Source organism: Esox lucius, chromosome 9, assembly GCF_011004845.1.
Source record: "Esox lucius isolate fEsoLuc1 chromosome 9, fEsoLuc1.pri, whole genome shotgun sequence".
NCBI lineage: Eukaryota > Metazoa > Chordata > Actinopteri > Esociformes > Esocidae > Esox > Esox lucius.
In genome coordinates this window covers 4,802,757-4,813,494 of record NC_047577.1, presented here as the reverse complement: position 1 = coordinate 4,813,494, position 10,738 = coordinate 4,802,757, and the positions used below count along the sequence as shown (strand labels likewise).

General features: G+C 52.0%; 1 protein-coding gene across 1 annotated transcript in view; it reads right to left on the bottom strand.

Moving 5' to 3' along the window:
• Positions 1-202: 202 nt before the first annotated feature.
• The window catches only part of LOC105031604 (adhesion G protein-coupled receptor L1), a gene marked incomplete at its 3' end in the record, with an annotated part of 37,799 nt that continues 27,263 nt past the window's right edge, over positions 203-10,738 (bottom strand). Inside the window, exons 11-28 of the mRNA XM_029122329.2 lie at positions 10,417-10,713; positions 9,825-9,928; positions 9,552-9,737; positions 9,234-9,272; positions 8,381-8,561; positions 8,142-8,264; positions 7,543-7,751; positions 7,129-7,323; positions 6,058-6,267; positions 5,540-5,760; positions 5,136-5,202; positions 4,962-5,053; positions 4,501-4,669; positions 3,761-3,916; positions 3,441-3,537; positions 2,156-2,278; positions 1,442-1,462; positions 203-1,134 (exon numbers count right to left, since the gene is read on the bottom strand). Of these exons, the coding sequence (XP_028978162.2) occupies positions 203-1,134; positions 1,442-1,462; positions 2,156-2,278; positions 3,441-3,537; positions 3,761-3,916; positions 4,501-4,669; positions 4,962-5,053; positions 5,136-5,202; positions 5,540-5,760; positions 6,058-6,267; positions 7,129-7,323; positions 7,543-7,751; positions 8,142-8,264; positions 8,381-8,561; positions 9,234-9,272; positions 9,552-9,737; positions 9,825-9,928; positions 10,417-10,713 (3,422 nt within the window). The remainder of the gene's footprint in view (positions 1,135-1,441; positions 1,463-2,155; positions 2,279-3,440; positions 3,538-3,760; positions 3,917-4,500; positions 4,670-4,961; positions 5,054-5,135; positions 5,203-5,539; positions 5,761-6,057; positions 6,268-7,128; positions 7,324-7,542; positions 7,752-8,141; positions 8,265-8,380; positions 8,562-9,233; positions 9,273-9,551; positions 9,738-9,824; positions 9,929-10,416; positions 10,714-10,738) is intronic.

The following is a 10,738-nucleotide window of genomic DNA, read 5'->3' as shown; positions in this document are numbered from 1 at the left end:
CTACTCCTCTGTCTTTCCACCCCTCCACTCCTCTCTCCACTCCTCTCTCTACTCCTCTGTCCTTCCACCCCTCCACTCCTCTCTCCACTCCTCTCTCTACTCCTCTGTCTTTCCACCCCTCCACTCCTCTCTCCTTCCACCCCTCCACTCCTCTCTCCTTCCACCCCTCCACTCCTCTCTCCTTCCACCCCTCCACTCCTCTCTCTACTCCCCTCTCTTTCCACCCCTCCACTCCTCTCTCCACTCCTCTCTCTTTCCAGCCCTCCCTCCCGCCGTCCCGGGGGTCATACAATAGCGGCGCCTCCAGAGCTTTATACAGTGGCTCCGTCTCCAGAGGGGGAGGCGGAGGAGGAGGAGGTAGAGGCCTGTCCCGGTACCGGTCCCTCTCCCGTTCCCCGGCCCGCTCTGCATCAGCCGCACCTCCACCGCCCCGGTGACGTGACAGTGTCCCGCCCCCGCCCTGCTGTTGCCGTGACAACGTGCTGCCGTGCTGAGGGCGGCCCAGTGTCGAATGGGGGTGCGTCTGTTGCTCCTGAAGGAGGAGCCTACGAGAGAGGGTTCCGCCCCCTGGCTGCAGCTGCAGCTGGGCCCGGTTGGCGGTCTCTTCTGGTCGTGGGTGTGCCTGCGTCGGCTCCGGCGCCGTGTGAGCCCAGCTGTCCGGGCCGCGCGCCTGCGCGTTTCCCTGCGTCGGCTCCGGCGCATGTGTCGCCACCCGGGCCACGGTCCAGCCGTCCGGGCCCTGTGGGCGTGTCAGTGTTCCGTGGAGGAGTGCCTGGCGGTCCAGGGGCCGGGCCAGGCTCCCATAGCGCTCCGGGGCCCCGGCCGCAGGCCTCAGGTTGCTCTGCACCAGCTCCGAGATGATCATGTTCTCCAGAACCGCCGCGTCCGACGCGTTCCTCCGCATATCGCCACCGTGGGTCTCCCCCGCCGGTCCAAGCCCTGCATGGGGGGTGAGCAGCGCGGGGGAAACTATCTCCCCCCCTCCCCCTCCCTCCCGGAGCAGGTCTGTGCTGCCCCCAACTCCGGACCGCAGCCCGGCCCCGCCCAGACCCTGCAGGGTGAAGCTGTTCGCGCTGTAGCCTCCGTTCAGACACACGCCATCCATATCCTGGCTCTTTGACAGGACGGCGCCCTCTGGTGGCCCGGAGGGGAAGTGCGGATTGGGGAAGTAAAGAGGAGGAGTGGAGGAGGAGGCGTGGGGGGGGTGGGGGTGGAAAGGAACAGGAGAAGGATGATGGGGAGGATATGGAAAGAGGTGGAGGAGGTGAAGGGAGAAGTGTTATCATTGTTAATTGTAATTATTCAGTGTATATTATTCCTGCTGTAAGATTGGTTTCCCCTCAACATTCCAGTCAGACATAAAAAAACAGGTTTAAAATTAAACAGAAGACAACGCAGGACACACAGGATGCAGACAAAGGAAAAAGCGAGGAAGTCATACTCTGTATGTCTCGGAAGGTCCCTGAAGGTCAGGAAGACAGGGCAGCACAGGTCACGGGAGGTCACAGGTCAGGGGAGTAGAGGAAAGGAAAGGGGAAATAGACAGAAGAAAATAAAAGACAGACAGTCGGACGGACTGTAGACTGACTTAAAAAAAGTAGCTGACATAAATACAGATTTGACAGACGGACAGAAAGACAGACAGATGGACGGAGAGACAGACAGACAGACAGAAAGACAGACAGACAGACGGACGGAGAGACAGACAGACAGACAAAAAGGAAGACAGACAGGCAGACAGACAGACACACAGAGAGGCAGACAGGCAGACAGACAGGCAGGCAGACACACAGACAGAAAGACAGACGGACGGAGAGACAGACAGACAGAAAAGAAGATAGACACACAGACAGCCAGACAGGCAGACACACAGACAGGCAGGCAGACAGGCAGGCAGAAAGACAGACAGAAGGACAGGCAGACACACAGACAGGCAGACAGACAGATTGACAGGCAGACAGACAGTCAGACACACAGACAGACAGACACACAGACAGACAGGCAGACACACAGACAGGCAGACAGACAGACGGACATGCAGACAGACAGTCAGACACACAGACACACAGCCAGACAGGCAGGCAGACGGGAAGACGGGCAGACAGGCAGACGGGCAGACAGATAGATAGATAGATAGACAGACAGATGGATGTACCAGTTGAGGTGAACAGGCTCGGGGAGGGCTGGCTGTAACCCTGGGCCAGCAGAGTGTTATAAGGAGACACTCCAGGGTGGGTCTGCAACACCGGGTTAGTCAGGAAATGATTCCCCAGACCAGCTAGGAGGAGGGAGAACACAGGATTAAATGATTCCCCAGACCAGCTAAATGATTCCTAAAACCAGCTAGGAGGAGGGAGAACACAGGATTAAATGATTCCCCAGACCAGCTAGGAGGAGGGAGAACACAGGATTAAATGATTCCCCAGACCAGCTAAATGATTCCCCAGACCAGCTAGGAGGAGGGAGAACACAGGATTAAATGATTCCCCAGACCAGCTAAATGATTCCCCAGACCAGCTAGGAGGGAGTACACAGGATTAAATTATTCCCCAGACCAGCAGGGAGGAGGGAGAATATAGAATTAAATGATTCCCCAGACCAGCTAAATGATTCCTAAGACAAGCTAGGAGGGAGTACACAGGATTAAATGATTCCCCAGACCAGCTAAGAGGAGGGAGAACACAGGATTAACTGATTCCCCAGACCAGCTAAATGATTCCCCAGACCAGCTAGGAGATAGGGAGAACCCAGATTTAAATTATTCCCCAGAACAGCTAGGAGGAAGGAGAACCCAGATTTAAATGATTCCCCAGAACAGCGAGGAGAAGGGGGAAGAACAGAGGTGGTAGAAAAGCCAAAGTGTTTAGATAATAAAGAGGAGGTAGAAAAAAAGTGGAGGAGTGAACACAAGACATGTGGGAGTGAACTTGAAATGATGGGGAGAGAATTAGAGATGAGGGGGATAACTGGAGATGAGGGGGAGAGAATTAGAGACCAGGGGGGAGAATTTGAGATGAGGGGGAGAGAATTAAAGACGAGTGGGGAGAACATGAGATGAGGGGGAGAGAATTAGAAACGACAGTGGGAAGATGAGATGAGGGGGAGAGAATTCGAGACAAGGGGGGAGAACTTCAGATGAGGGGGAGATAATTTGAGGTGAGGGGGGAGAACATGAGATGAGGGGGACAGAATTAGAGATGAGGGGGGAGAACATGAGATGGGGGGGAGAATTAGAGATGAGGGGGGAGAACATGAGATGAGGGGGGAGAATTAGAGACAAGGGGGGAGAACATGAGATGAGGGGGAGAGAATTAGAGACAAGGGGGGAGAACATGAGATGAGGGGGAGAGAATTAGAGACAAGGGGGGAGAACATGAGATGAGGGTGGAGAACATGAGATGAGGGGGAGAGAATTAGAGATGAGGGGGGAGAGGCCTCACCTCTGTTGAGCGGGGGGGTGTTATTAACATCGGCAGCTATGAAGGAGGACTCTGTCTGGCGACGTACTGTGTCGTTCCACATTCTCCTGATGCGACTCTGCAACACAAACACACACACACACACACACAGGCGTTTGGCTTTTTAGAAAAAGAGGAAGTAAGAATCCGGTGTGTGTGAGCGTGTGCGTGTGTGTGTGTGTGTGTGTGTGTGTGTAGACCCCTCAGGCTCCGGGAGGAGGATATTGGCAGCATTGCAGATCTCGGTCGACGCCCCAAGCATGTTTGTGTGTGTGTCTGTGTCTCTGTGTGTGTGTGTGTACCTGTCTGTTAGCCGTAGCCCTGCGTGCCTGGTTGTTGCTGCAGTAGCGGTTGTTGGCCCGCAGGGCGGCGCCCTTCACTGAGCCTGGTGAGCTGGTGGCAGATGAACAACCACAGCACTGGGAGTGACGCATGCATTTACCGTAGTCCTTACGGCCCTGTAACACACACACACACACAAACGGTCAGGAACACACACTCACGATAAAGAACACACACACACACACACAATAAAGAACTCACACACGCAATGTATTTACACCTGAAGAGGTGGAGTGACCACCCCCCCTGAATAGAATGTGTCCCCATTCTGTCACCTTAGTGGGTCAGTGAAGTCTGACTCAGGGTGAATGTCTGACAGGAAAGTTACGTGATTGGTCAGACAGCCCAGTTTGAGTTCTGATAGTCAACTGATGGTTGTAAGAGAAAGACTGGGTCACTGTTCCTTCCCTTTCCTGTACTGGTTGTGGTAACTATACTCTCTTCCCTTTCTCTTGGTTCCTCTCTATGTCTCTCTTTTTCTCTCTCTATCTTTCTCTCTCTACCATAGACTTTGTGTTTAGGACCACCTAGCACCTTTAAGACTACATTCCAAACACCACCTAGCACCTTTAAGACTACAGTCCCCAACACCACCTACCACCTTAAAGACTACAGTCCCCAACACCACCTACCACCTTTAAGACTACAGTCCCCAACACCACCTAGCACCAAAAAGACTACAGTCCCCAACACCACCTACCTTCCTGGTCAGGGTACAGTGCAGGATGGTGATGAGTAGGGCCTGGGCCGTGTTGAGGGAGGAGAAGAGGTAGGAGAGGAGGAGCGAGGGAGAGGTGAGGAAGACAAGCCCCAGGGACCAGGTGATCACCAGGAGGAAGAGGAGAGTGAGAGAACCCACTGTCCATGCTCTGGAATGGAGGAAGTGTGGAGAGGAGAGGACGAGGGAGGATTAATAATGTTGTTATCAAAGTAACAATCTTTCAATATTACTGTAATCATCTCAGATTATAAACCAGAATGACAATTTAACAGTCTATCTGTCACTAATGTCAAAACACGGCTGCTAATTATCCTACTAGCTCCCTGTGCTCCTTGTTCCGACCCCCTCGATGTCACTCCCTGCCCCTCCCCCCCCAAAAAAAACTACAAAAACCAAGAATCAATCAAGCCCCTAATGACACCCCAAGGCCTGGTGCTCACCTGAGGTTGTCCTGGCGACTGGAGTCGGGTTTGAGGGCGGAGGAGCTGTGTACCATCTTGTGAAGGGTCATCACCAAGACAACCAGGTTTATCTGGGGGTAACAGGTCAGAGGTCATGTGACACAGGTGAGAGGTCACAGGTGTGTGTGAGTGCGTGTGAGAACAGGGTCTCACCAGAATAATGCCAGATACGGGACCAAGGAAACTCCAGATGAAGTAGTTGTCCATCCGCAGCCAGCACCTACACACACACACACACACACACACAAACACACACACAAACACACACACACGCATTTTAGGTTTTACTAACCTGAATATTATTCATAACCCATAACCCTTTTGGCGAAGATAGCCTTTTTCCTTATGTGCAGTGGTGTATACACACACACACAAACACAAACAAACACACAAACACACGCACACACACAAATAAACACACACACACATACAAACAAACACACAAACACACACACACAAATAAACACACACACACAAACACACACACACACACACAAACAAAAACACACACAAACACACACACACACAAACACACACACACACACACTGCCACTTACGCAGTTTGCGAGCTGTAACCTCTGTAGTCAACAGCGGCAGACACGGCTACCACGACTCCCGGCAGGAAGTAGCCGCACAGATAAAGGTACTTCCTCCTGGAGTTCCGACCCTCAAACACCTCCCCCTGCAGGAGGTAGAGTTCCACCGCCTCCAGGCATAACCAGCAGAACACGGAGAGCAGCGAGAAGTGGAGCAGGCCTGCGAAGATCGGACACACCACCTGGAGAGGAGAAGAGGTGAAGAGGAGGAGGAAAGAGGAGAGGGAGTGAACAACAGAGGAGGAGTGGGGGAGAAGAGAGGAGAGGGGGTGAACAACAGAGGAGGAGAGGGGGAGAAGAAAGGAGGACGACAGGGTGAATCCACCTAAGAAGCGTCAAAATAAATACCTCCATACTTCTGAAGTTGAGTGACATTTCAGGCGGCCGAGCGAGCGAGCGACTCGATCGTTTCCGCTGCTGGGTTACACCGAAACGCCACCGACGAAGAAGAGGCGCTAAGGGCGGGAGATTCTACTCACTGTGTACTGAGTCTTGTCCACGCCGACGAGGAAGAGGAGCTCGGTGACGAAGAGGCTGGTCCACAGGTTCCGGTGGATGGCGCTGTGGTGGGAGTGCGTCGCCCCCTGGCAGCACAGCAAGGTAATGCACCCTGCCAGGCACAACAAGGCAACCGCAATTCCCACCCAGAACACCAGGTAGACCAGCACCTCCTCCATGCCACCCGCAGACTGCAGGAAAGGAGGAGAGATGGGGAGGCGGTAAAGAGGAGAGAGGGGGAGCGGGGGGAGAGGGGCGACGAGGTAAAGGGGAACAGATGGGCAGGAGGTATTAAAGGGACCTAGTTGTTAACCCAGTCTTTGACAGGACGGTTGAGCGTGTGTGACTGTGGAACAGGCAATAGGAAGACCGTACTGCCCTCAGGGTAACTTATAAACACAGATAGGACGGCTATAAATACTGTCAATACTGTTGTAAATCCTGAGAAATGCTACGTGAAGGCTTTAAAAGCAGTCAATACTGTTGCAGGTACTTTGAAGAAAAAAAAAAAAAAAAGTGTTTTTTTTCTCAATTCACCTTTCACAAATATCTTACTGTGATGCTTGGCAGCTACCCAGAATAGCTGAGCCGGATCGCACTCCTGCCGTGTTGGCACAACGACAACGGGAGGCACCTGGAGCTGATGAGCCCATTCGGTTTAATACGCTAGTTATCTTAGCATGAGTTTGCGTTAGCCTCCTGGCGTGTTTGAGAAGTGGAACATTTGCTTTGGGCGGGTTCCCTTGTTTTTTGAGGGGATGTGAACATTGGATATGTTCTCGTCGCGTATCGTGTGTTTCTCCGCTTGGAATGAACCTTCATGCTCACACACACACACACACACACAACTACAAGAAGCTACATCTTGCTGTTTTACCTCACCACAAGTAATGACCTATTTACACCTGTGTAACTTCATGAGCCACGTCACCTGTCTTTTGAACTTGGTTTGTTTGAACCTTTCTATGCATTGGCGTGTGCTTGTGTGTGTGTGCGTGCATGTGGGTGTTTGTGCGTGTGTGTTTGTGTGCGTGCGTGTGTGTGCCACTTACATGAGGTAGCTGGTAGGTCATCAGGACAGCGTAGGCCGACAGGTGGTTGCAGGCGCATGTGGTGTGTGTGTGATTCGTTTGTATCAGCCGGCACCCCTGGGAGGACCAATGGCCGACCGCCGCCCCCGACCCCGCCCCCGACCCCGCCCCCGTAGCGTTCCAGAAGGAACAGTTGGGGCTGAAGTGGTTCTCAAGCTGAGGAAAGACGCAGAGCACGGCCGACACACGGCCAGAATGAGATGAGAACGTATCATCATTCATCGTCGTCGTCACAATACTGTCTGATTTCTGAACAGTTGCATTATAATCTACCGATTATAAAACCTACCCACTGATAGAAACACCTCCACCCACAGACACACACACACAGAAACACACACACACAGACATACACACACACACACACACACACACCTGCAGGTGTCGCAGGGTGAACACCACAGGTTCAGAAAGAAACACTCGACTGGAACCGGTGTTGACAGAGGCCGAGATCACGTGAGAGTTGACCGCCAAGCTCCGCCCCCCGCCGCTCGTTAGCCCGGCATCCAACCTCAGCGAGGAGTTGTGAGTGGTCAGGAAGGACCCCAGGTTCTTATACAGAGTCAGAACCATCTTTACCTGGCCTAAAGAGGGAGAGAGAGGGGGAGAGAGGGGGAGAGAGGGGGAGAGACCTGTTAAAGCCATCAAACGTGTCCCCTTTCCTCCATATAAAATTGGTATGTGTGTGTGTGTGTGTGTGTGTGAGAGTGTGTGTGTGTATGGATGAGGGTGTGTGTGTGAGTGTATGTGTGTGTGTGTGTGTGTGTGTGTGTATGGATGAGTGTGTGTGTATGTGTGTGTGTGTGTGTGTATGTGTGTGTGTGTGTGTGTGAGTGTATGTGTGTGTTTGTGTATGTGTATGTATGAATGTATGCATGTGTGTGTGTGTGTGTGTGTATGTATGTGTGTGCGTGCATGTATGTGTGTGTGTGTGTGTGTGTCTGTGTCTGTGTGGGTGTGGGTGTGTGACTGACCATTACTGCTGTACTGTAGGAGGGCAGCAGTGGTGAGCTGGAGAACACTGTCACTGTCATAAGAATGAGGGAACGTCACATCCTGCAGAACCGCCTCTGTGTTCAACACATACACCTCCAAATCTACACACACATTACACACAACACACACAGCAGACACATGAAAGAGAGTTTTTTTATATTTAAGATGCAACTGATTGTTAAGACAAAAAACACACTCAGACTCTAGCTAAACTTACCAACATTGGGAGCTCTGTCGCTGAAACGCCCCTCATAAAGGTTGTTGGCCAATAGGAAGGCCCCTTTCTCCATGGCGTCCAATAGCAACGAGGCTGAGCGTGATTGGTCAGTGGTGCTCATATCAGCCCAGGAGACGAGAGCTTCAGGACCCAACAGGTTATCAACTACCTGTACCACTGCCTAATAGAGAACAGGTTATCAACTACCTGTACCACTGCCTAATAGAGAACAGGTTATCAACTACCTGTACCACTGCCTAATAGAGAACAGGTTATCAACTACCTGTACCACTGCCTAATAGAGAACAGGTTATCAACTACCTGTACCACTGCCTAATAGAGAACAGATCATCAACTACCTGTACCACTGCCTAATAGAGAACAGGTTATCAACTACCTGTACCACTGCCTAATAGAGAACAGGTTATCAACTACCTGTACCACTGCCTAATAGAGAACAGGTTATCAACTACCTGTACCACTGCCTAATAGAGAACAGGTTATCAACTACCTGTACCACTGCCTAATAGAGAACAGATCATCAACTACCTGTACCACTGCCTAATAGAGAACAGGATATCAACTACTGACTGAACCAGCAAAAGACAACCACAGATAATCAACATGTAATGTACTCAATTAAACAACCACACATCCATCATATACAAAAGTTTCTAAATGGTGAAAAAGGAAATCTATATTTTAACCTCACGCTAACATGGTTGATCTCAGATCCAGACATGTTGAGTATCGATAATGATCAGAAATAACAGCTTCTTCCAGTCTCCGTAGTTACAGGGTTCCCTGTGAGTGACCAGACAGGCTGGAAACACAACATAGAGTTGTTCTTTACCTGGACATACGCTCTGCAAGTGCGTTCCCTCTTCTGCAACTGCGAGACAAAAACGCACATTAGGAGACAAAAACAGTCCAACGTTTGGACACACTTACCTGTTCATGTGAATGGGGAAGTGTGACATTGTTGCTGTACAATATAAATATTTTTATGCCCAATACTTTTTCCCCCTGACCTTAACTCCAACCTTCAAACATTCAAGTGAATGGGCGTGTCCAAGCGTTTGTCTGGTACCATATCGGAGTGTGTGTGTATTCAGGACATGACCCCCCCCGCATGGCGACCCCTGACCTGCCGTGAGGTCACACCGTGTACCTTGTTGTAGTTCCGCGCGGCGGACTCCTTGTTGGCGGGACGCAGGGCCTGTAGCTGGGAGTCCAGGATGTCCAATAACTGCTCCAGGAGTTTGACTGACATGCTGACATCACCGGCGTAGACCCGCCCCCTCGTCAGGTTCACCAGCTCACCGGCGATGTTGGCTGCATTCTCCCCACTCTTTATCTACGGGGGGGGGTAATGTTCAAGTTATGTTCAGTTGTTTTAAGTTGTGTGTGTCTGAGTGTGTGTTTGTGTGTGCGTGTGACAGACCTTCTGTGCTATCTGGCTGACCCAGGGGGAGGTACAGTTACTGAGGTCCGGCCCTCTAGAGTTCCATGTTACCGGGGACAACACACACTGGTACGACGCTATACCTGAGGAGAGGAGAGCATGGGGGGGGGGGGGGTAAGAGAGGGGGAGAGACAGGAGGGGGGGGGAGATAGGGAGAGAGAAGAGAAAAGGGGAGAGGGAGTTGTAGACAAGGGAGAGAAGGGGAGAGAGTTGAGAGAGTGGGACAGAGAGAGAGAGAGGGAGACAGAGAGTTGAGAGAGAGAGAGAGAGAGAGAGAGAGAGAGAGGTATAACTTACATGTGGAAAGAAAGACCAGTTCAGACAAGGGACAGTTAACTAATATTTCACAGAGAAACCATGGACTGTCTGACTGTCTGAATAACAATGTCTCTCTGTCTCTCTCTTTCTCTCACTGTTTTTCTCCCTGTCTCACTCTCTCTCTCTGTCTCCCCCCCTCTCTCTCTCTCTCTGTCTCTCTCCCTGTCTCCCTCTGTCTCTGTCTCTCTCCCCCTCTCTCTCTGTCTCCCCCTCTCTCTGAATCTCTCTGTATCTCTCTGTATCTCTCACTCACCCATGGATCCCTTGGGACAGGGTCTCTCCACGGTCTCCCCTTTAAGGGTGGGGGGCCACTGTACCCCCCTCGCTACCCTCCCCTCACACACCCCACCGGGCCCCCCCTGGGCGCCCCCAGGGGCGATGGGGGTGCGGTGTGGGGGGCGGGGGGTAAGCGGGACGACGGCTGTTATTGGCCTCTGGTCAGGACTCCTGTTGATGACCCCGATGGGATTAGAGGCCGAAGGTCGAACTGGGGTCAGCGCTACAGTGGCTGTGTAGGACCTAACCGTGGTCATCAGGGATGAGAGAGGACCTGGAGGAGAGGGAGGGAAAGAAGG